This window comes from Mesoplodon mirus (genome assembly GCF_964341445.2).
Source record: "Mesoplodon mirus genome assembly, chromosome: 13".
NCBI lineage: Eukaryota > Metazoa > Chordata > Mammalia > Artiodactyla > Ziphiidae > Mesoplodon > Mesoplodon mirus.
In genome coordinates, this window is record NC_138989.1 from 10,109,331 (window position 1) to 10,135,304 (window position 25,974).

The following is a 25,974-nucleotide window of genomic DNA, read 5'->3' on the forward strand; positions in this document are numbered from 1 at the left end:
TAACTAACTCTCGAGATTCAATTACCTCCATGGCACAGGAACACACAAAACTCAGTGTATCCCCATCAGCAATACACGATGGCCATCATTCTGTTTACACACTCTTCACTTTTCACAGCCTCACCTTGACCTCTAAACAACGCAAACAGCCTTCTCTTCACTTAGTTTGCAGTTCTGTCTTCATCATGTAGATAAGTGCGATCACATTGGTGCCTCAGATTTTAACGAACTGGAAGACAGCTAACTTTTAGGTAGTCTTTCTTTTAGATTTGAACGTAGCATATAATTAATCAATTGAGTACTTTTTATTTATTTTTTAAGGTGTGGAACACCATGGTAGATAGAATGAACTTGAAATTTTGATTTAATATCATTGAATGCCCACTGCGTTCCAGGCACTGTCCTGATTCATGATATCACACGGTATTTATTCATGTGCCTTTGTCTTTTCTGACACTATGTTGTCTGTTATTCATCTTCTAACTCAGCCACACACAACCCAGCAGCAGTGTCCGTAACCCATAGTGATGATTGAATGTCATGGGAGTTTTATGAGCTATATCTAGGTTCAGGTTTTTGTTTTTGTTTTTAACGTGCCAATTCCTCATGACTAAATTGGGTACTCTGAGTTCCCTGAAGTGGTGTATGGCATGAACTATCCCATTAGGTCTAAAAAATTATCCCACATCTAAGGTTCTTGTTGTTGATTCATTCCTTTCACAATATAGATATGAACCCTTGAATCAGGACAGATGGGTACTGTTCTAGGTGTTAGTTGTATAATGGTGAACACAGCGTCGTCTTTCGCCTCGTGGAGCTTGTGTTCCAGCGGGGAAAGCAGATGATCAACATTAGACCAAAATTAGAAAAATCTTTTGCGTTTTTTTTTTTTTTAAATAAATTTATTTATTTATTTATGGCTGTGTTGGGTCTTTATTTCTGCGCAAGGGCTTTCTCTAGTTGCGGCAAGCGGGGGCCACTCTTCATCGCGGTGCGTGGGCCTCTCACTGTCGGGGCCTCTCTTGTTGCGGAGCACAGGCTCCGGACGCGCAGGCTCAGCAATCGTGGCTCACGGGGCCAGCTGCTCCACGGCATGTGGGATCTTCCCAGACCAGGACTCGAACCCGTGTCCCCTGCATTGGCAGGCGGACTCTCAACCACTGAGCCACCAGGGAAGCCCTCTTTTTCGTTTTTAATATTCATGTTTGTCTGGTATGCCGAGAAGTTAAAAGTTTGAATGGGAAAAATGGAGCTCAGTGGAGCATGTTAGAAAGAAGTAGGGACGAGAGGATGAATCCTTTTGCCTCTCCTTTCCTTGTTTTTTTTTTTCCTTCGTGAATAGTTGTGAAGACAATACATTCCGCACCCCCCCCCCCGCCCGCCAAGCTTCTAATGAATGTCAGGATTTTAAAAAGGAGAGAATTTATAGGAGGGAGATTAACTACAGTTCTTAAAATAGCTCTTTGTTTCTGAAAACCTTGTTCTGCCATCTATCTTATAAGTGTGGGGGAGGGGGACCCTCCAGAATGTACTTGTATAGCCCCTGTCACTGAGGAAAATGTGCCCTGATGTGACCTCAAGCATAGGCTGATTTATTTTAAAAGTATATAGGGAAAGGTTTTTTCCTTTTTTTTTTTTTTAGTGCCTTTTACTAATGAACAGATCTTAATGTATGACTTCTTCTTTGTCATTATTGAATGTAGTGAGCATGTTGGGGGGGGTGAGATGGTGATTTCATTATACTCTATCAGGAAATATTAATATAGGCACTCATTAACATATTTTTCAGACGGAACAATCTCTACTTTTAAAGCCTCTTCATTTAACTCAAACATCCAGTAACTTCTTCATGGCCTGTATTATCCCAGGTGCACTCTTTGCAAGAGCCATTTTCTAGTCGTTTAAGTATATATCTTTTTTTTTAACATCTTTATTGGAGTATAATTGCTTTACAGTGGTGTGTTAGTTTCTGCTTTACAACAAGGTGAATCGGTTATACATATACATATGTTCCCATATCTCTTCCCTCTTGTGTCTCCCTCCCTCCCACCCTCCCTATCCCACCCACCTAGGTGGTCACAAACCACCAAGCTGATCTCCCTGTGCTATGCAGCTGCTTCCCACTAGCTATCTATTTTATGTTTGGTAGTGTATATATGTCCATGACACTCTCTCACTTTGTCACAGCTTACCCTTCCCCCCCCATATCCTCAAGTCCATTCTCTAGTAGGTCTGCATCTTTATTCCCGTCTTACCCCTAGGTTCTTCATGACCTTTTTTTTCTTTTTTTTTAGATTCCATATATATGTGTTAACATATGGTATTTGTTTTTCTCTTTCTGACTTACTTCACTCTGTATGACAGACTCTAGGTCCATCCACCTCACTACAAATATCTCAATTTCGTTTCTTTTTATGGCTGAGTAATATTCCATTGTATATATGTGCCACATCTTTATCCATTCATCTGATGATGGACACTTAGGTTGTTTCCATGTCCTGGCTATTGTAAATAGAGCTGCAATGAACATTTTGGTACATGACTCTTTGAATTACAGTTTTCTCAGGGTATATACCCAGTAGTGGGATTGCTGGGTCGTATGGTAGTTCTATTTGTAGTTTTTTAAGGAACCTCCATACTGTTCTCCATAGTGGCTGTATCAATTTACATTCCCACCAGTGCAAGACGGTTCCCTATTCTCCACACCCTCTCCAGCATTTATAGATTTGTAGATTTTTTGATGATGGCCATTCTGACCGGTGTGAGATGATATCTTATTGTAGTTTTGATTTGCATTTCTCTAATGATTAATGATGTTGAGCATTCTTTCATGTGTTTGTTGTCAATCTGTATATCTTCTTTGGAGAAACGTCTATTTAGGTCTTCTGCCCATTTTTGGATTGGGTTGTTTGTTTTTTTGTTACTGAGCTGCATGAACTGCTTGTAAATCTTGGAAATTAATCCTTTGTCTGTTGTTTCATTTGCAAATATTTTCTCCCATTCTGAGGGTTGTCTTTTCGTCTTATTTATGGTTTCCTTTGCTGTGCAAAAGCTTTTAAGTTTCATTAGGTCCCATTTGTTTATTTTTGTTTTTATTTCCATTTCTCTAGGAGGTGGGTCCAAAAGGATCTTGCTGTGATTTATGTCATAGAGTGTTCTGCCTGTGTTTTCCTCTAAGAGTTTTATAGTGTCTGGCCTTACATTTAGGTCTTTAATCCATTTTGAGCTTATTTTTGTGTATGGTGTTAGGGAGTGATCTAATCTCATACTTTTACATGTACCTGTCCAGTTTTCCTAGCACCACTTATTGAAGAGGCTGTCTTTTCTCCACTGTATATTCTTGCCTCCTTTATCAAAGTTAAGGTGACCATATGTGCATGGGTTTATCTCTGGGCTTTCTATCCTGTTCCATTGATCTATATTTCTGTTTTTGTGCCAGTACCATACTGTCTTGATTACTGTAGCTTTGTAGTATAGTCTGAAGTCAGGGATCCTGATTCCTCCAGTTCCATTTTTCTTTCTCAAGATTGCTTTGGCTATTCGGGGTCTTTTGTGTTTCCATACAAATGGTGAAATTTTTTGTTTTAGTTCTGTGAAAAATGACAGTGGTAGTTTGATAGGGATTGCATTGAATCTGTAGATTGCTTTGGGTAGTATAGTCATTTTCACAATGTTGATTCTTCCAAGAACATGGTATATCTCTCCATCTATTTGTATCATCTTTAATTTCTTTCATCAGTGTCTTATAATTTTCTGCATACAGGTCTTTTCTCTCCTTAGGTATGTTTATTCCTAGATATTTTATTCTTTTTGTTGCAATGGCAAATGGGAGTGTTTTCTTAATTTCACTTTCAGATTTTTCATCATTAGTGTATAGGAATGCCAGAGATTTCTGTGCATTAATTTTGTATCCTGCTACTTTACCAGATTCATTGATTAGCTCTAGTAGTTTTCTGGTAGCATCTTTAGGATTCTCTATGTAGAGTATCATGTCATCTGCAAACAGTGACAGCTTTACTTCTTCTTTTCCGATTTGGATTCCTTTTATTTCTTTTTCTGCTCTGATTGCTGTGGCTAAAACTTCCAAAACTATGTTGAATAATAGCGGTGAGAGTGGGCAACCGTATCTTGTTCCTGATCTTAGTGGAAATGGTTTCAGTTTTTCACCATTGAGGACGATGTTGGTTGTGGGTTTGTCATATATGGCCTTTATTATGTTGAGGAAAGTTCCCTCTATGCCTACTTTCTGCAGGGTTTTTATCATAAATGGGTGTGAATTTTGTTGAAAGCTTTCTCTGCATCTATTGAGATGATCATATGGTTTTTCTCCTTCAATTTGTTAATATGGTGTATCACGTTGATTGATTTGCATATATTAAAGAATCCTTGCATTCCTGGATTAAACCCCACTTGATCATGGTGTATGATCCTTTTAATGTGCTGTTGGATTCTTTTTGCTAGTATTTTGTTGAGGATTTTTGCATCTATGTTCATCAGTGATATTGGCCTGTAGTTTTCTTTCTTTGTGACATCTTTGTCTGGTTTTGGTACCAGCGTGATGGTGGCCTCGTAGAAGGAGTTTGGGAGTGTTCCTCCCTCTGCTGTATTTTGGAAGAATTTGAGAAGGATAGGTGTTAGCTCTTCTCTAAATATTTGATAGAATTCGCCTGTGACGCCATCTGGTCTTGGGCTTTTGTATGTTGGAAAATTTTAAATCACAGTTTCAATTTCAGTGCTTGTGATTGGTCTGTTCATATTTTCTATTTCTTCCTGGTTCAGTCTTGGCAGGTTGTGCATTTCTAAGAATTTGTCCATTTCTTCCACGTTGTCCATTTTATTGGCATAGAGTTGCTTATAGTAATATCTCATGATCCTTTGTATTTCTGCAGTGTCAGTTGTTGCTTCTCCTTTTTCATTTCTAATTCTATTGATTAGAGTTCTCCCTTTTGTTCTTGATGAGTCTGGCTAATGGTTTATCAATTTTGTTTATCTTCTCAAAGAACCAGCTTTTAGTTTTATTGATCTTTGCTATTGTTTCCTTCATTTCTTTTTCATTTATTTCTGATCTGATCTTTATGATTTCTTTCTTTCTGCTAACTTTGGGGTTTTTTTGTTCTTCTTTCTCTAAGTGCTTTAGGTGCAAGGTTAGGTTGTTTATTTGAGATGTTTCCTGTTTATTAAGGTAGGATTGTATTGCTATAAACTTCCCTCTTAGAACTGCTTTTGCTGCATCCCATAGGTTTTGGGTTGTCGTGTCTCCCCTGTCATTTGTTTCTAGGTATTTTTTAATTTCCTCTTTGATTTCTTCAGTGATCACTTGGTTATTAAGTAGTGTATTGTTTAGCCTCCATGTGTTTGTATTTTTTACAGATCCTTTCCTGTAATTGATATGTAGTCTCATAGCATTGTGGTCGGAAAAGATACTTGATATGATTTCAGTTTTCTTAAATTTACCAAGGCTTGATTTGTGACCCAAGATATGATGTATCCTGGAGAATGTTCCATGAGCACTTGAGAAAAATGTGTATCCTGTTGTTTTTGAATGGAATGTCCTATAAATATCAATTAAGTCCATCTTGTTTAATGAATCATTTAAAGCTTGTGTTTCCTTATTTATTTTCATTTTGGATGATCTGTCCATTGGTGCAAGTGGGGTGTTAACATCCCCTACTATGATTGTGTTACTGTCGATTTCCCCTTTTATGGCTGTTAGTATTTGCCTTATGTATTGAGGTGCTCCTATGTTGGGTGCATAAATATTTACAATTGTTATATCTTCTTCTTGGATTGATCCCTTGATCATTATGTAGTGTCCTTCTTTGTCTCTTGTGGTAGTCTTTATTTTAAAGTCTATTTTGTCTGATATGAGAATTGCTACTCGAGCTTTCTTCTGATTTCCATTTGCATGGAATATCTTTTTCCATCCCCTCACTTTCAATCTGTATGTGTCCCTAGGTCTGAAGTGGGTCTCTTGTAGCCAGCATATATATGGGTCTTGTTCTTGTATCCATTCAGCCAGTCTGTGTCTTTTGGTGGGAGCATTTAATCCATTTACATTTAAGGTAATTATCCATGTGTATGTTTCTATTCCCATTTTCTCAATCGTTTTGGGTTTGTTATCTATTCAGCATGTAGTTATTGTGCACCTGCTATGTGCCTGGCACTATGCTATGTTCTTAGATGCATTGTATACCTCCATCAACACAGATGCAAATCCAATTATTTCAGTGACCTACTAATACCTTTTCTAAAGGAAGAAAAAGAAAAAATCATGTTTTATGAGGATCAAAAAAGGGACTTCTTCCATAAGGTACAAGAAAGAGGAGAATTAACCCCCCAAGATAGATGTGGTCACATACTTGAGAATCTTTCGATTATATAATCCTTTAAAATGTGGCATCCAGATTTTGAGCTAGTTCTCTCTTCTCTTTCCAGTGCCCCTATTAGAGGTACATTGAACCTTCTCCTTCTCTGTCTCCTGTCTCTTTGTCTCTGTGTATTGCATTCTGTATGAGCACTTCTCCCACTGCAGCGTGCTCACGGATCACCTGGGGATCTTTTTAGAATGCAGGTGCTGATTCAGTGGGCATGGTGCAGGGCCTGCCATTCTGCATCTCTAACCAGCCTCCCCGGCGATGCTGTCGATGCTGCAAGCCTACAGATCACGCCTTTGAAGCATGCTTCTATGTGATTTCCTCAGGTCTATCCACTAGTTCATCAACTTTCTCTTTAGCTGTGTCTGATCTGTTTAATGTAGCCAGTGAGTTTTAAACTTTAAATTCAGCAATCATGTTTTCCATTTTTTAAAGTTCCATTTGGTTCCTTTCAAATGTGCTTTGTCTTTTGTCCAGAGTATCTTGTTGTTTTATTAGAATTTCTACTCATTTATCTTGATAATGAAGAAAATTTATCTTATGGTCCATTTTAGATTGTTCTCTTATCTGCAGTTTTTTGGGGCTAATCCTCCCACTTTTGTATCTGCTGATGCTCCTTCATGGTAGTTTGGGTGGTTTCTTTTTCTTGTTATGTGTAGTTGTTGGTTTTTACTTTTTATTGTGAACTCATTTCTAGTTGGGAGTGTGTGTGTGTGTGTGTGTGTGTGTGTGTGTGTGTTGGAGGGAGAGAGGGAGGGAGAGGAGTCTTGTGTGCCCGGGGTTGTGAACGTGACCCTACAGATATTTATCCACTTACATCTGCCAGTGCCCTAAGGGATCCTGGACCAATATTGCTGATAATTTCTTGGCTTATAGTTCCCTCACTATGTAGGATACTGTAAACGCAGACACTCTACCTTGGGCTGCAGTTTTAATAGCTGCTCTATTTCTCTTCTAAAGGGCCGTGGACAAGGGTGAGCATCCATCACTTTCTCTTAGGTTGAGGATTTCCACTTCCCTCACTTCTCTTTGGCTTGAGGCTGTGGCTCTTTTCCCTGCTCAAATGTGGCCCCTAGAAGCCCCTCTTTTCAGAGTTTCCCATTGTACCCAACTGACTACCTGTCTAGAGGCTCTGACATTCTTAGCTTTTCATCTGTCCTGTGAGTATCTCGCTTATTACCAGCTGGGGCATTTCATGTTGACTTCTCCTCCCTCTTATTGAAGATTACCTGGCCCTTTATCTAATCTGGACTACATGGGCTAGCCTTGAGTGTGATGGAGTTTTAAAGAGGGATCTTATTTTATAGTACGGAATTTCTCAGTCATAATTATTTCACAGAGGGTGGCTCCTGGCCCTATATTAATCGTACTCCTCACTCAGATATGGAATTCTATTTCAGTCTCCCAGAGATAAATTAGTATATAGTGGAAAGGGAATTAAACTTCTGCTAAGAATGAAATGATACGATTAACACAAACATCCACGTGAGTGTCTGTGTCTTATGCAGGAAAGAAGAATACTCAACACAGACTCTGCTGTATCTCACTAGCCTTCTAACTGCAGGATCTGTCATAAACATCTGTCATGTGGGCAATAACAGCAGCAGGTAGTCTTTTTTTTTTAATCGATCTTTATTGGAGTATAATTGCTTCACAATACTGTGTTAGTTTCTGTTGCACAACAAAGCTAATCCCCTCCCTCTTGGGCCTCCCTCCCATCCTCCCTATCCCACCCCTCTAGGTCATCGCAAAGCACGGAGTCAATCTCCTTGTGCTACGCTGATGCTTCCCACCAGCCAGCTATTTTACATTCCGTAGTGTGTATATGTCGATACTACTCACACTTCGCCCCAGCTTCTCCCTCCCACCCCAAGTCCTCAAGTCCATTCTCTATGTCTGCCTCTTTATTCCTGCTCTAATAGCAAGTAGTCTTTATGGAGTGTTTACTGTATGCTAAGAGCTGTACCAGTAAGCACTTTATATAGATTTCTTTCATTTAAACCTCCCAGTAGCCCTTTGTGGAAATTATCTATATGTTGAAACTGAGGCTTAGAGAGGTTAAGGCACTTTCCCAAGGTCACAGTGCTGGTAAGTGGTGGAGCTGTGGTTTGAACCCACTTAGTCAAAGTATGTGCCACCAGCCATGATGCTTCCATATTAATATCATCTGCAAATCTCTCTCCATGCATTTCCTCAGTCTTCACCTGAGTTTCCTTATTTTGGGATGGGAAACTTCTCTTTTTTATCCTCATGAAGTATAATTTCCATTAAAAGGTGTTTTTTTTCTTTTTTTTCTTTTTTGCTTTAAAAAAAGGTATTGGGTAATTGAAATCCGATTGGATTTGAGCCCATGTCGATGGGAAGTACACGTGGGAGGTGGGCTGAAGCATTCAATGTAATTTTTCTTTCCATCAGCTAATTTTTAACATGTTAATAAGCAAGTAGATTCTGATACTAACAGGGAAGATTTAAATTCTCTTGAGAGCTTCAAGGTGTTAAATAATTTTCAGGAAGTGTACATTTTACGTTTTTCAGTCTCCTACCACATCTCAACGCACCTGAGTTCTGAGAATGTTCTTTTTTGCATTTCCCGGGAGCTGCCATACCTCTTCATTCTGGCTTCATCTCCTGCCGCTCCACATCCCTTCATCTTTGTCTCCTTCCTGCTGCTGCCTGCTGCTTCTGATGTTGTTGTTGTCATCGGGGAACTTTGGAAACAGCCAGATTCTTTGGAGTCTGTAAGCGGAAAATAGACTGCTGCTCCTATCTGGCATACAGCTTTTGTCCAGAAAGCAAGGAGTTAAAAAAGAAGCCTGGGCTGGGAAGGGCTGTGACAACTGTCCTAGGGGGCGCTCTCCAGAGCTCTGGCCGTGACTCATGCTGCTCTGTCACTCAGATCAGCACTGGCCCCTGCCACGCAGGTGGCCAGGCGGGGTTGCCGCCAGACCACGCACGCACAGAGTGGGGAGCATGAAGCCTGCACTGCGGGGGATGTGATGCCCGGCTCTCCAGCTTACCCGGCCCACCTGCCACAGATGCCTCAGCCTGCAGCCATGGTAACGCTTCTGGCTGGCTACACCCCTGGGAGCCCACCACAGTGGGCGGCTTCCTGGTGACCGATGAACGAGTGTCCAACTCCCTGACCGAGAGAGCTTAGTAGGTCCACAGGAAGTGGAGAAGATGTAAGACGTCCCTAGCCAGGAGTCATGCCTTAATGAGGTAGGACGCAGCCATCCATCCACACCATCAGTGCACAGGGGTGCCGTACTTCATCGGGAAGAACTTTATCTGGCTGGCATTTCATTATGCTGATTAAACTGCGGCGGATTCAGGGGGCATGATCGAGCTGGGGAGGAGGGATAATGAACTAAAAAAAAAAAAAAAAAAAGTGGTACATAAGTGCTCCGAGTATACTCATCCGGATATGAATGGGCTAGACTGCAGTGCTATCCTAACACGAGTTACATGCCTCCCAAACCCTCTCTCCTGTTCTTTCCTCTCACTCCAGTTAATCCACGAAATGTAGAAATTCCATCTTATCCCAATGATTAGCACTAAATATTAATAATTTGGACCTGTCTGGAAGAGGAAATAAATAGGTTTAGGTCATCTGGTGCACTAGCACCAGCCATCTGATGCTCTGTAGCATCATTCTGGAAATATCCGGAACGAGTGGCTTGCTCAAACGAGTTCCCCAAGTGCTTTTCGTTCTACCAAGTGACCTGTTTGAGTTTACCCTTCAGTTTACCCCAGCAGGGAAGGCAGCCCGTCTGCTGGTTGGTGGCCATGTTGGCAGGGAAGGGGTTAATCTCTTGTTGCTGTAAGAGCCGAGCAGAGGCTGGGTCTGCCTGTGTGTGAGCTAGATTGAAAGCAGGCGCTGCAGTGCCATCGGGAACGCTGAAGGAGTGAGACGATTTTCTTCTCCGCAGCAGTGTTGAATCCGTCTGAATTTTTCTCCCCCCCCTTCTTGTTTTTCTTTAACCAGCTCCTCCCCCCTTCGTTCCCACCCTCAAGTCTGATGATGACACCTCCAATTTTGATGAACCAGAGAAGAATTCGTGGGTTTCATCCTCTCCGTGCCAGCTGAACCCCTCAGGTTTCTCAGGAGAAGAACTGCCGTTTGTGGGGTTTTCGTATAGCAAGGCACTGGGAATTCTTGGTAGATCTGAGTAAGTGAAATTTTGACTTTTCTTAGGGACCTGCATTGATGCAAGGCATAGAGCCCAAAGGTGGTGGCGGCGGTGGCAGTGGCAGTGGCAGCCTGGGGGGAGTGCGGTGGAGGAAAGCTGTTAATCAGCTTGCGTTTGGAAAGCAGTTGACCTGGTTGGGCTTTGGGGAGGGGTAGACTGTTCATATTCTCATTTTGCTGTGTTTAAGGTACCTCTTCCTGTCCATAGCATCATTAATTGTCAATCGGGTACTTTGGGTTAGTTTTTCAGTCTTTGGTCTTCTTTGGAGGGGAGGTGATAGCGGGAGATACCTAGCAGTGCAGAGCCTTGGTGAAGGGAGGAACGTGCAGGGTTAAGATGAGCTATCTATCCATTTTTCCATCTGTGTAGCCCTCTGTCTCTCAGGTGGGTGGGTGGAGGTTGCTCTCCTGGCAGTATTGAAAGAATCCTAAAATCCGTTTCTCACGAGCTGAAGGTTTCCCGATGGGGTTACCTGAGCTGCAAGTGGCTGTACCAGAGCTCTAACGGAGAGATGGTACTTGGCTCAGCACAAAGTCTGCTGCAAGACTGGGGAATCCGGCAGCTGAGCCTCTGAGCTGGCAAAGCACTGGCAGCCAGAGAGAGCCCCGTTACTGTGAGCCACCAGGAGGGAGTATGATGTAGCCGAGTCATTGATTCACAGAAACTGGGCTTCACAAGGGAAAAACAAACCGGGAGACTAGAACATGGAAATATAAATATTACTGTAAACCTCTTGACATGATCAGTCTTTTTCCATTCTTGAAAAAGCTAAAGAAACACGCATGAGTACGGCACTTGGGACTTGGGGATGGGGTTGGGCGGGGGGAGTCCCTGGCTTCCAGCCTCCTGGAATTTCTCTAAAATGCAGTGGCCTCTGTGGATGTCATAGCTCAGTGTCTTGCTTCGTTCTCCTGATCCGATGACATTCTGCGTTCAGAGGTTCGAGTTCCCTGGGAAGGTCTTGGACTGGCTGTGTTATTCCCCCGCTGCCCCAGCTGCCTCACTTGGAGGCTCTCGGGGTAATGTTGGGTGATCGGTCGCTGCCCACTTAGAAACCGAGCAGAATTTGATCTTCTCTTGGCAGCATTTAGCCCTGATTTGTTGTGCTCGTAGCTCAGATATTGATTTGAGGGAATGTCATGTAGGTTCTTGGATAGTGTCTCCCCATGGGTGCTATTTTGGCAGTAATGTTCCTGGAAAGATTTCAGACAACTGGGGGGAACTGGGCACTTGATGGGAGGTAGCGTTGTGGGCTGCGATAGAACTTGAGAGAGCTGTTTGTGTTGCAAGAGACCGCGGGGACCCTTGTTTCCTCTCTCCCTGGGGGCTGGGATTAAAATTGGGGGTTGGATTTTGGTGGTGTTGGCTGTACCTTTCAGGCTAATTTGCTCTGTATCCCCAAAGCAATCTGGATAATGGGAGGAGAGGCAGAAAGCTCACTAGCTGTTGAATGTGCCATCAGATGGATTTGAAATGGCCCAGCAGGGCTGGGAGGTTTTGTACCAGCGTCAAAGAGCAGGGCAGAATTGGAGGCCCAATGTTAAAGGATGCATGGTTAGTGGGCAGCTTAACCTTGACACACACAGCACAGTGAAGGTCACCTGTCGGACTGGACGGAGGTGCGTGGAGAGTTCTAGTTCTGGTTAGCAGTGGGCTAGCTGGCTCAGAATGAAAGCTTGCTGGGGTACTAACCAGTGATCTGAAAAACCAGGAAGGACGTGAGGGAATAAGATTTCAGGGGCAAAGGCAGAATGATGTGAGGGCTCTCAGGCATTGCAATTAATCTGAAGCAGTGTGTGATTAATGGCTTATTTTTCAGGAAGAATGTAATTGCATCTTTCTGCTTCTCACAGAAAGCTCAGGGAGCTCCCCGACAGGGCCCTCTCAGTATTAAGGCCCAGGCACTCGATAAATATTTGTTGTTTTAATTTACTCATGATCCTTTTCCCCTAGATTGTGTTTATATCGCTCACTGTATTTGAAGATATGCTGTTTTACCTTTGGTAGTTCAAAATATATCTCTAGAGCATAAAATGAGCTTCTGTTCATGCTCCGAAAGAATGCTTAAGATTCTCATAAAAAAGAAAAAAAAAAGTCCATGCAAACAAACCTGTGTATTTTTTATGTGGAAGATGGAATTGAAGTATTCCTGTCTTTGGGTGGGAGAGCTTTAATTGCCCTTTCCATGGCAATTTGGGGTTGGAATCAGAACGATTTCCTTTCATCTTATATCTTACAATGTGATCTTGCTGTTGGATTTGTTTATTCTGCCAGGGACGGCCCTATGGGTGAAACCTCTAACATCATTTTGGAAATTGACCCCACCTGTTGGATGTAGGTGACCCTGGACGTATTGGGTCATCATTATTTAGAAATTCAATAGAAAAGATGCAGTGATGAAATTACTTAGAAGCCCCTGCAGTTTTGTAAACATATAGTTACAAAATTCATTTGGAGGTTTGGGGGGAATTTTCTGGGACGCCACCGTCGCCACCAGGGACCTGGTATTTCTGAGTTTCTACTTCTCCCCTCCCTGTTTCAGCATCACAGGTTTTTATTTACACACATTGATTACCTGTACTGTTACTCACTCTTCACACCACCGAGGAAATTGCAGATGCTGCTCTACTGCGTTGGGAAAAACTGACCCCAGATCTGTTACCAGTGAAAAGAATTAAATGTTCACAGGTGGAGCTGAATGAAAGAGGAATTTTCACAGAGACTGGCAGTGAGAATGATTTTAATTGTTGCATTTGCTCATCACTTTTTAGGATTCTTTTTTGGGACCCCAGACTATTTTTAAGCCAGCCATTGAGTGCGTCATTTTAGGTTTCACAGGAATCTTGATCTCAGCCTTCTGTGTCTGAGGTGTAGTGGGAATTCCTTGCAGCTTGAGTTGGAGGGCATGGGAGAGATCCTACAGAACTGGTTTTGGTCGTCTTTGGGGTGGGATGATGGCAAAGTTAGTGCAAATCTGGTGCCTCTTTCTTTTTAACCAACAGTAACCTAAACTAAATCCCTAAGCTCTGAATGCCTGGGTGTTGCTCTGAGCCTCTGTTGGCTTGAATTTTACACTGGTGGGATAGTAACAGGAATCAGTGTGTTAAAAGTTTAAAAATATAATGGATCCCAGCTCTCCTCCCTCCTCTGTCAGCGTGGGGTACATTTTTTTTTAGGTCCCTCTCCTTCTTCCTAGAAGCAGTGCATCTCCGCAAACCTTCAGTATAAACTCTAGAAGGAAAAAGCCATTTGGTTTTATATTTTGTGTTAGTTTTTACGCATGCTGGTTTTATGCTTTTGGAGACGTTGGAAATCTTAGAGGACCAATGGGATTTCGATGAGACTGGAATCTGTGGGATGACAGTGTCTGAATAGGCTATATTTAGCCCCCCTGTTGGGGGCTTTTTCTTTTGACTCAGGGCTTTTTCCTTTCCTTTTGGGTGGATCTGAAAATTTATTCTTGGAACCAGCCATCCAAACACTGTGACTGTGGAAGAGTGAAAAATGGCTTCCACCAATGCCTTTCCAGATTTTCAGAGAACCAGTTTCGGGTGCCTCTTCCTTGCTCTACTGAGGCCTCTTTGCATGCCAGTTTCCTCAACTGCAAGGTGAGGTAATAATGATACTTGCCTCTTAGGGCTGTTTTGAGAATTATGTGAAATATGTAAAGCACTTGGTCTAGTCCCTGGCACATGGAAAAGTCACACGGAATGTCCACTGTTATTATTTTTGTTATTACCACTACACTAGTCTCTATATGCATGGTGCCCTTCTATCTATGTGAAGAAGATATGGAAAGAACTCAGCAATAATTAAATAGTCCAAAGTCATGCCAGACCAGAAACCCAGCTTCCCAGGCCCTGAGAACTTCCTGCTGGTGATGCTTGAACATCCTGACCCACCACAAGTTAATGTGCAGCCTCCAAATCCCTGTAGCTTAAAGGTGGTTGTTGGGTGGAGTGGACTGGGGGCCAGAATTTGAAGGCCCAGTCCCAGAATGGGTTCCTTCCCATCCAGTTAAACAAGTATATGCGTGAAATACTTCATGGGACACAAAGCAAACACCCTGACTGCAGAATATCGTGTAAACATTGGATATCTAAGTGCTTTAGGAGAGCTGGGAGAGGAAGGCAAAAGATCTGACATGGGGGCACTTAATGGGTAACGCCAATCCCCAGTTCTTGCCAAAGTACCGTGATCACCTTTGTTGGAATATCTGTCTGTTTCCCCACGTCGGCTGTGATCTCAAAGGCAGGGCTGGGTCTTATTCATCCTGGTTTTCCTGGAGCACAGGACATTATAGACCCTCAGAAAACACAGGTGTTGGAAGTGAGTTTATAAGTGGACAAATGGAAGGTAGAATATTTGCCTCAGCTGCTTAGAAGACAGTGGATTTGGATGAGTGGAGAGGCACGTAGAATTTCACGTGGGCAGGGAGATAAGCGCAGCTTATCCTTGCAGGGTACCGACTCTGTACCGGGCTCTGGTCCAATCACTTTACACAGGTTAACTCACTTAAACTGCACAACAGCCCCCAAGGAAGGTACCGTCGTCATTCCCATCTTACAAGTGAGGAAACGGAGGCGCAGAGAGAGCCTAAGCAACTTGCCCAAGGTCACACGGCACCCGGTGGCTCAGCCAGGACTTGAACCCAGGCAGGTTGGCTCCAGGGTCTCTTAGCCACTGTGCTAGGCTGCCAAATAAATGCCACAGGCAAGAGAAATGGGGACATTTATGTGGGGTCCCCAGGTTCACGTGCTTTTCAGAAGCAGAGGCCCATCATGGGCAGTGACTGAGCAGTGGGGTGGGGCAGGGTGGGATGAGAGCTGATGGGCGGTGGAAAGGCTGGACTTTGTTTTCAGCCTCTGCAAGTTTATTGAGTAGGTAGACTGTAGTGCTTGGATGTTCCTGACTTCTTCCTCTTTTCATTTAGAGGCTCTCACTTTGTGTGTGTGTACATGAACACGTGCAGACACACACTCTCCCCGAGAGTTTTCATTTGCTTGAGTGTAAGCTTGGCGAGGACAGGGGACTGCATTGACCTTGCCCTCCACTCTCCCTTCAGGCCTATCATAGACAAGCCAGTCAGTAAGCACTGGGTGAATCGATTCAAATCATTTTTATGGCCGCAGCTCTCAATTTGTTGACGAGTCTGAGACCCATGTCTGTTCACGTCTACGTTTTGTACTTCACTGCTTCCCGCCGTCCATGCCGGGAGGACTTATTCCAGCGGAAGATGGCCTGAACTCTCCCATCAGTCCTTCTTACTTTTCACTGAAATACTTGGGGGTGGGGGGGTGATCTTCCCTTAAAAACTCTGTTCCTTTCCACCTCCAGCCCAAGGCTGTCTGTCATTGTGCGCACTGCCTACAGATCCCTATGGCAAACAGCCTCACCTGTGTTTTGATTGTTTGAACAGTAGCAGAATCTGCTCTGGTTCACAAAGGCATCGTCTGTGCCTCCCAAATCAGTTACAAAGCCTTCCCCAGCTCCTGCCCATGGACACTGCCCTAAAGTGCCCCGTGCTGTTTCCAGTCCACGGTCATCCCGACCAGGTGCCTAAGACTCGCCTCTGTGTATTTGGTGGGGTTTTCTCCTCCTGCTCAATTTCTTTTCTAAGTCAAGCACATCTTGTTCTTCTTGCCTTATTCTGTTCTCTATTTAGATTGTGTGTGCTTGCCTCGCAGGCCTGGCAGGACCATTCTGCCGCCTTCTCATTTGTCTTAAAGATACCTTTAGGAAATCTGATCCAAACGATACCAGCCCAGGCCTGAAGATTAGGCTCCAGAAGATCTGTCGAGTGCATTTTTTTGCTGGTCTACACATGCTGGTTTGCATGGTTGCCTCGGATCCCTTAAGAAGACAGTAATTGACTAAATGGTGCTGTATGTTCCCAATCTCGGTGCCAGTTTGGCAAGTGTCCCTTCCCCTAAGTGAATTTCTCTCGGTTCTCTCTGTTTTACTTGTCTTGAGTCTCCTGACCTCTCTCACCTTCCTTTCTCTGACGAACTTCCTGAAAGAATAGCCCACCCTCAATGCCTCTTTTCCAACCTCTCCAACTCTATGAAAATCACTGTCTCAGAAGCCACGGATTCCACTGTGTTTAGTGGTTGCCACCCCACCACATGATACCATTAGTTGCCACGTGTGTCTTGAAACTTTCTCCTTTCGTCTCTTCCACATTATGGAAACTTGGTTTTCCCTCCTTCCTCTCTGACTGCTGTTCTCCCTCTTCCGTGTCTGTTTCAGGCCGCCCTTGAGATGTTGCACCATCCCCCTAAAGCTCCACCTTAGTTGGTTTTTTAGCCTGTTCTGGGTGATCTCATTCAGTCCATTGACTGTAACCCTCACTTCCCCATGGCCTTCCTCCCCCCATGGCCTTCCTCCCCCCATGGCCTTCCTCCCCCATGGCCTTCCTCCCCTTGTGCCCTGTTCATCATCACCAGAATGTCCTACCAGCATCTCTCCATCCCTGTTCCCAGCACAGACTCACTTGCTCACTCAGTAAGCCACTCGGTGCCAGTTTAGTTTTCCTCATTTCATTTAAGAAACTACCACTTTCTCTACCTTTCTAGGCAAGGAAATGGAGTCACCTTAAACTATTTTTCATCTCCCCACCATCTCATCAGTTGCCGAGTTTTCGAACTTGTGCCTCTTGCGTCTGTGCCTGGTTTTCTGTCCTCACCGCCACCCCTCGTTGAGGTTTGGACTTCTGCAGTAGCCTCCTGACTGATTCATCTGCCTCCGGTTTTCCCCGGTCTAATCCATTCTCTACAGAGGGTGGAATTCTCCCAAAGCACATGTGGGATGATGTCATTTTCCTGCTCAGCCCTTCAGTAGCATCACGATGTGCACAGAATTAATGACCACTCCTGAGCTGGGTGTTCAAGCCTGGTGTGCCAGGACCCCAGCCTGCCTTCTCACTCACCCATCCTCCTTGTGCCCTATGTCTGACCCAGCTGTTCAGCTCTCATCAAGGTTGGGGATGGTGTCTTCCACCCTTTGCATGCAGCGGGGCCTTGCCTCGCTGGCAGGCCTTCAATGAACATTTGTCAGATTGAACTAGAAGCGGCCAGAGATTATTCCGATTCTTCTGCACAGTTTATACTGCTGCTCATGGACGCTGTCGTCTATTGAGTACTTCCTGTGCACCCAGAACTGTGCCGGATGCGCCTTCACATGCGTTGTCTCATTAAGTTATCACAATCTCACCATAACTGTATGAGGTAGCTGGTATTATCCTCATTTTACAGAGGAGGACACCGAGGCTCAGCAAGGTTAGGTTACTTTCCTGAGGTTTTGCAGGTAGTAACAGATCTGAGACTTAGACGCATAGCCTGGACCACTACACTGCCCTGCCTCTAACAATCCTGACTCTGCTAGACTGTGCAGGATTGACGGACTAGCCTAATAATAAAGGCGAAAGAGATGACTTTACTGAGAACTCACTGTACCAGACACTATTCTAAGGGCTTGATGAACATTCTCATTTAACCCCAGTGGTAACCCATTGTTTTACAGACAAGGAAACTGATCAAGAAGCTTGGGTTACTTCTTTTTTTTTTAAGGAACATTTATTTATTTATTGGCTGCGTTGGGTCTTCGTTGCTGCACGCGGGCTTTCTCTAGTTGCGGCTAGCGGGGGCTACTCTTCGTTGCAGTGCGCGGGCGATGGCTTCTCTTGTTGTGGAGCACGGGCTCTAGGAGTGCAGGCTTCAGTAGTTGTGGCACGTGGGCTCAGTAGTTGTGGCTCGTGGGCTCTAGATTGCAGGCTGAGTAGTTGCGGCGCACAGGCTTAGTTGCTCCACGGCATGTAGGGTCTTCCTGGACCAGGGCTCAAACTCGTGTCTCCTGAATTGGCAGGCAGATTCTTAACCACTGCGTCACCAGGGAAGCCCGCTTGGGTTACTTCTTAAGTTCACTCACCGTGCGTGTGGCAGAGGATGGCCAACTTTTCCAGCTTTTAACTTTAGAGCTGATACAAGCATTCTTTGTTTTGGGGGACGGAATGTTGCACACTCGTTGCAAGTCTAGGCTTTGGGACCAGGTAGATGTAGGTTCAAGTCAAGGCTCCCTGCCTCACTAGCTGTGCAAACAAGGCGTTTGACCTCTCAGCATCACTTCCCTTACATACAAAGTGGGGGTTATTCGTGCCAATCTGCTGGGTTTATTGTGGGGTCACGCAGAGCATGTAGTGTTAGTGCCGGGAGCAGAGTGAGTGTTCATTTCATATTTGTTGTTATTTAGGGGTGAAGATGGGCCCAGGGGTGCTTTTGAGTCTCTTTTCTTTCCCGCTCCTCTTTATAAAGACATCTTGCTGGTTTCTGCCCATTGAGAGAATCAGGCTCCATGGGGGTGCCTGACAGATTTCCTAATGTCTCTCTCCAATTTTTTACTCAGAATGGGGTCTGTGATGCGTTTGTTGGCTATACCTTCTGCAAAACACACTGCAGGCTCCTGGTAGGACCTAGTTCCAGCGGGGTCTGGAACTCGGTGCCGGGGGAGGTGGACATGCGCTGTGGCCAGCCTGGCGGTCACGCACTCCCACCCACCCTCCAGTGCTTGAGCGTCCCCTGGATGGGACAGCGTGTGTGTCATCGTGACAGTGCCATCCAGAACCAATACTGAGCATTTCCCGTGTGAGGGCCAGAGCGCTTTCTCAAGTCAGCATTGATTCAACTCACTTCTTATTTTGGATCTCTTTGTCCCACTGTGACCTTTAAACTGAGACTGCCTGGGGCACAGAAGTGCTTGGCACATTCATTCATTCGTTCATGGAAAAACATGTAGTTCTAAGCTTTGTGGCATGACTGAGCAAGATAGATAAGGTCCCTGCCCTCGGGAAGCCAACACTCTGTGCAGGGAGACAGAGGATAAGTAAGTTCATGGGTAAGATGTTTTTCAGACGGTGGGAAGTGCTCTGAAGAAATCTGAACCTGGGTGGGCAATGGCTGGGAACTAGCACTTTAGTCCCTGAGGCCGGCACTAGCCCATGGGTGTCCAGTGGGTGTCCAGAAAGCACGTTGGAGTAGCCAGGGCTTCCAGATGCACGGGGGAAGTTGTCCGAGAAGAGGTAGGCAGGGCCTTTGGTTTTGGATTTTGATCTACTTGCAATGAGCAGGAAGCCTTTGCAGGATTTTGAGTAGAGACGTGGAGGGTCTGTTTCTCATGGTACAGAGAGGCCCTCTGATCATGGTGTGGTGGACAGCAGGATGACAGGAGTCGGCTTCAGGGAGATGGGTTAAGTTACTGCAGCCATCCAGGCAAGAGGTGGTGGTATACCAGTGAAATTAACCTGCGAAGCTAGGCACTGGCTTAAAGGTGGGGACTGTATTAGAAATCACATAACTATACTTTTATTAATAGCATGAGATTTTTTTTTTTTTTTTTTTTTTTTGCGGTATGCGGGTCTCTCACCGCCGTGGCCTCTCCCGTTGCGGAGCACAGGCTCCGGATGCGCAGACTCAGCGGCCATGGCTCACGGGCCCAGCCGCTCCACGGCATGTGGGATCTTCCCGAACCGGGGCACGAACCCGTGTCCCCCGCTTTGGCAGGCGGACTCTCAACCACTGCGCCACCAGGGAAGCCCTAGCGTGAGTTTTAATAAATGATTCTTGAGTCATTCCAAAGCATATGTTCTCATTCAGCTGGAGACCACTGCTCTGTGTGTGTGTGTATGTGGTGTGTGTGTGGGTTGGCAAGGAGGTGCCCCAAAGCTAGCTAGATTCAGAAGCTTTTTAGAAGAGTGGTATTTTGGGGGTAGTAGCCCCCCCTTACCTTCTGGGAACACGTCCCAAGACCCCCAGTGGGTGCTTGAAACAGCGTGTAGGGCCGAACCCTCTCTATATACTTTTTTCCCTATACGTACCTACATACCTATGATAAAGTTTAATTTATAAATTAGACACAGTAAGAGGGTATCAGAATTGCCGCATCACTACTCTTGGGCTTTGGGGCCGTTTTTAAGTATGATAAGGTTTACTTGAACACAGGCACTGCGATGTTTCAACAGTCAATCCGATAACGGTGTTGGCATGGATAGGCTGGGTAAAGGGATGGATGACGTCCCAGGTGGGACAGAGCAGGGCAGCGCAAGATTTCATCATGCTGCTCAGATCGGTGCTCAATTGAAAGTTTATAAATTGTTTATTTCTAGAATTTTCCATGTAATATTTTTGGGCCACAGTTGACCATGGGTAACTGAAACCATGGAAAGTGAAACTGTGGATCCGGGGGACTACTGTATTTCCAAGTGTTCATGATGGACACCAGTGTGTATTTTTAAACGGGCTTATAAAGTTAGTTCATAAATTTCAAAATGCTCAATCTTAAAAGCCAATATATTTTTGGAACAGAATGCTGATGAGTGTTTTATTTTTTGCACCATGTTACATCTTGCGCTTGCATGTATTTTTAGTGCCGTTGGCCACAATTAAGGTAGAGCTCTCAGCTGAGCTAATTTCGATTCCCTCATTTTAGCCTCCAGTATCCATTCTTGGTTATCTCAAGAATATCTGTGATTTGTGATCGATGCGATCTGTGATGTGGAGGCATGTCTTGCAGGCTTGGGATCCTCTTCCTAAGGAAATAAATGGATGGCTTGATGCTTAAGCATGATCTTAGTTATTACCGTAGTGATAGAGAGAACTCAGCACGTATACCTTCTTTTTAGGTTGGAAATACAGATTGTATTCTCTTTTGATATGACGTATTCTATTGATAGCTTTATTAAGGAAATTTTTTTTTAGTTATGGGAGTTATTTATAGACATTGAAAAAACTGCATTTTGTCATTTTTCCTTAAACGTTGAGGTTACATGTAAAAGCAATTTTTAGGTCACATCGAACGCATTTTAAGAAAACGTTCTTTCTGCTGCAGCAGTAGTAACGACCAAGCCCCACATTCCCTCTGTGTCATATACCATTACCTCTATTGATACTCTTTGGACCTCTATAATTATAAAGCACATGTGTATATCAGTAAGAGATGTTGATTTTGGAGTAAATTTTTCTAGAAAATAGAAGCTGGAAGAAAAAAGGAAAACCCAAACTTGGCTTTGTGCTTGAAGAGACAGCACTGCTGTGGGTGGGTGGGTGGCTGCATGCACGCGCTGCTCAGAAGTGCCTTTTCTCTCCATGGGGACAACGGGCTGTGTATCAGAGATGCAGCAGGAGGAGTAGGCAAGCAGTGTGTGGGCAGGCTGCATATCCTGTTGTTAGCATCCTCATTGGACTGCATCTCATCGAGCCCAGAGCATGAACCAGCCTGGACCTGTAAAATCTGTACTGTCCTATTTAATTACCCCCCTGAGCCACCAAGCGATGGAGGAAGAGTTGCTCTCTTGAGCTTCCCTGGTGGGGCAGTGGTTGAGGGTCCGCCTGCCGATGCAGGTGACGCGGGTTCGTGCCCCAGTCCGGGAAGATCCCACATGCCGCAGAGCGGCTGGGCCCGTGAGCCATGGCCGCTGAGCCTGCGCGTCCGGAGCCTGTGCTCCGCAACGGGAGAGGCCACAGCAGTGAGAGGCCCGCGTACCGCAAAAAAAAAAAAAAAAAAAAAAAAAAAAGGAGCTGCTCTCGTGCGTGAGTTGAGCTGTTTCTGGGGGGTGGCTGTGGACTGACCTGGCATATGGATGTTCTTGGGTACCCAGGCTGTCCCGGCCTTGGAGTCGCCCTCCCAGCATTGCACGCAGCTAGTCGCGGGTAGAAGCTACCTTCCCTTGCACGATCCATATCCCCATCCTCTGACTTCGCTCCTCCGAGTCTCTGGGGCAGTTTTCTTGGGTTTCTTTTCTTGGGTTTGTCCGAGGCCGTCCAGCCAAAATGTAGCAGATTTGGGATTCCCATGACTTGATGGGTTGCAGAGCCCCACTTTGAACCAAAACCCAGCTCTCCTGCCCATCACCTGTACCTCAGTCATCCTAATGTGGTTGATAGGAGAATGTAGAGGCCATAGGGTAAGCTGTTCCTTAGCCTCAGTGCCACAGGATAATAATGCCCTCCTTAGAGGAATGTTGGAGGATTCAGTGAGGTTACCCCTAAAGTACCAAGCACAGTGCCTGATGTTGTGCTCAATAAATGGGTGCTATTCTTTTTTTTTTTTTTTTTTTTTTTTTGCTGTACGCGGGCCTCTCACTGTTGTGGCCTCTCCCGTTGCGGAGCACAGGCTCCGGACGCACAGGCTCAGCGGCCATGGCTCACGGGCCCAGCCGCTCCGCGGCATATGGGATCCTCCCAGACCGGGGCACGAACCCGTATCCCCTGCATCGGCAGGCGGACTCTCAACCACTGCGCCACCAGGGAGGCCCCTGGGTGCTATTCTTGATAATAAAGGTGGTGAGATTAATTCTCTCCCCTACATTGCTACTTCTTTGAGGACAGGAATTGTGGCTTCCTTAACTTCATAGCCTCCACAGCAGAGTTTTGCAACTTGACACTATTGACGTGTTGGGCTGGATAATTCTTTTTGTGAGGGGTTGTTCTGTGGGTTGTAGAATTGTTGAGCAGCATCTCTAGCCTCTACCCACTAGATGTTAATAGCACTCCCACCCCCAGTCGTGAAAATTAGAAAAGTCTCCGGACATTGCCACCTGTCCTGTGGGGGGCAAAATTGCCCCAGTTGAGAACCACTGGTCCATACGTACCTCTCATGGGATCACAGGGCTTTTATATTCTCCCTGATGTGTAAGGGATATATATATATATATTTTTTCTTTCTATCTATCTATCTATTTATCTTACACTCACTCGTAGAAGGTGGTCAAAAAATACAGGTGTACCTTGGAGTATCACAGTATTCACTGCAGTAGGGTAAATATTGCAATAAAGCAAGTCACACAATTTTTTTTTGATTTCCCAGTGCATATAAAAGTTATGTTTATGGTATACTATAGTCTATTAAGTGTGCAATAGCATTATGTCTAAACAGTGTACATTCCTTAATTAAAAAATACTTGATTGCTAAAAAATGCAAACCATCGCCTGAAACTTCAGTGAGTCGTAGTCTTCTTGCTGGTGCAGGGTCTTGCCTCCATGCTGATGCCTGTTGCCTGATCAGGGTCATGTTTGCCGAGGGCTGGGATGGCTGTGGCAATTTCTTAAGATAAGACAACAATGAAGTCTGCTACACTGATTGACTCTTCCTTTCACAAACGATTTCTCTGTAGTGTGCAATGCTATTTGATAGCATTTTACCCATAATAGAACATCTTGCAAAACTGGAGTTAATCCTCTGAAACCCTGCTGCTGCTTTATCAGCTAAGTTTATGTGATATTCTAAATCCTGTGTTGTCATTTCAGCAGTCTTCACAGCATCTTCACCAGGAGTAGATTGCACCTCAAGAAATCACTTTCTTTGCTCATCCATAAGAATCAACTCCTAACCTATTAAAGCTTTATCATGAGATTCCAGCAATTCAGTCACCTCTTCAGGCTCCACTTCTAACTCTAGTCCTCTTGCTGTTTCCATCACATCTGCAGTTCCTTCGTCCACTGAAGTCTTGAACCCCTCAATGTCATCCATGAGGGTTGGAATCAACTTCTTCCAAACTCCTGTTCATGTTGATATTTTGACCTCTTCCCATGAATCACAAATGTCCTTAATGGCATCTAGAATGGTGAATCCTTTCCAGAAGATTTTCAATTCACTTTGCCCAGATCCATCAGAGGAATCACTGTTTGCTCTGGATGAGGCTTGGGCTTAAGGGAATGCTGTGACTGGTGTAATCATCTATCCAGACCATTAAAACTTCCCTCACATCAGCAATAAGGCTGTTTTGCTTTCTTATCATTCATGTGTTCACTGGAGGAGCACTTTTCATTTCCTTCAAGAACTTTTCCTTTGCATTCACAACTTGGCTCACTGGCCGAAGAAGCCTAGCTTTCAGCCTGTCTCGGCTTTTGACATTCCTTCCTCACTGAGCTTAATCATTTCTAGCTTTTGATTTAAAGTGAGTGACCTGTGACAGTTCCTTTCACTTGACCACTTAGAGGCTATTGTAGGGTTATTAATTGGCCTAATTTCAGTATTGTGACTCGGGATGGGGAGGCCCGAGGAGAGGGAGAGAGGTGGAGAATGGCCGGAAGGGGAGGCAGTCAGAACACCCACAACATTTATTAAGTTCACTGTTTTATGTGGGTGCGGTTTGTGGTGCCTCAAAACAATTACAATATTAACATCAAAGATCACAGATCACCATAACAAGTGCAGTAAGCCCCCTACCTACGAACCTTCAAGTCGCGAACTTTCAAAGATGCGAACGTACGTTCGAACGTCCAGCCACATAAGTTAGTTCACCTGTCTGGTGTAGATTGTCACATACGTGCATCCTCTACGAGTGGTCGTGCTTTTGTGTACTTTACAGAGTACAGTAGTGCAGTATCTTTATTTCAAGCCCACAATGTCCATAAGCAAGCGTAAAAGCAGTGGTGATGTAGCTGGTACTACTGTACCTTTCAAGGCACTGTATGGTAAGATTAAAAATGTTTTCTTTATTTTTTGTGTTTGTTTTTTATGTATTATTTGTGTGAAAAGTATAAACCTATTACAGTACGGTACTATACAGCCGATTGTGTTAGTTGGGTAGCTAGGCTAACTTTGCTGGACTTACGAACAGATTGGACTTATGAACGTGCTCTCGGAATGGAACTTGTTTGTATGTAGGGGACTTACTGTATAATAATAATGAAAAAGTTTGAAGTATTGTGAGAGTTACCAAAATGTGACACAGAGACAGGAAGTGAGCAAATGCTGTTGGAAAAATGGCGCCAATAGACTTGCTTGACATAGGGTTGCACAAACTTCCATTTGTAAAAATCGCAATATCTGTTAAGTTTAATAAAGCAAAACACAGTAAAACAAGGTATGCCCATATCTGTTGAAGTTAGAATTTTGAGAACAAAGGAGAATTCTGGCAATTCTTTCTTTTTAAATTTATTTATTTTATTTATTTATTTTTGGCTGTGTCAGGTCTTTGTTGCTGTGCATGGGCTTTCTCTAGTTGTAGCGAGCGGGGGCTACTCTTCGTTGTGGTGCACAGGCTTCTTATTGCAGTGGCTTCTCTTGTTGCAGAGCACGGGCTCTAGGTGCGTGGGCTTCAGTAGTTGTGGCTCGCAGGCTCAGTAGTTGTGGTGCACGGGTTTAGTTGCTCCGCGGCATGTAGGATCTTCCTGGACCAGGGCTCGAACCCGTGTCCCCTGCTTTGGCAGGCGGATTCTCAACCACTGTGCCATCAGGGAAGCCCTGGCAACTCTTTCTTAAGTTAGCAGGTAGACTCTGTCCCATTTCAGGGTCAACAGAAATGGTTTCTTTACAGCAATTCCGTACCCATCTCCGATAGCTGTAGAGTTACAACCAGTTACAGGATTTTTTGTACTTTTCTTCTCTTAAAGAAACAATAGCATCAGCTATTTAAA

General features: G+C 44.5%; 1 protein-coding gene across 1 annotated transcript in view; it reads left to right on the plus strand.

The window, feature by feature from the left end:
• The window catches only part of CIT (citron rho-interacting serine/threonine kinase), a 171,655-nt gene that overhangs the window by 59,209 nt on the left and 86,472 nt on the right, over positions 1-25,974 (plus strand). The window contains exon 10 of the mRNA XM_082641760.1: positions 10,360-10,543. Within this exon, the coding sequence (XP_082497886.1) occupies positions 10,360-10,543 (184 nt within the window). The remainder of the gene's footprint in view (positions 1-10,359; positions 10,544-25,974) is intronic.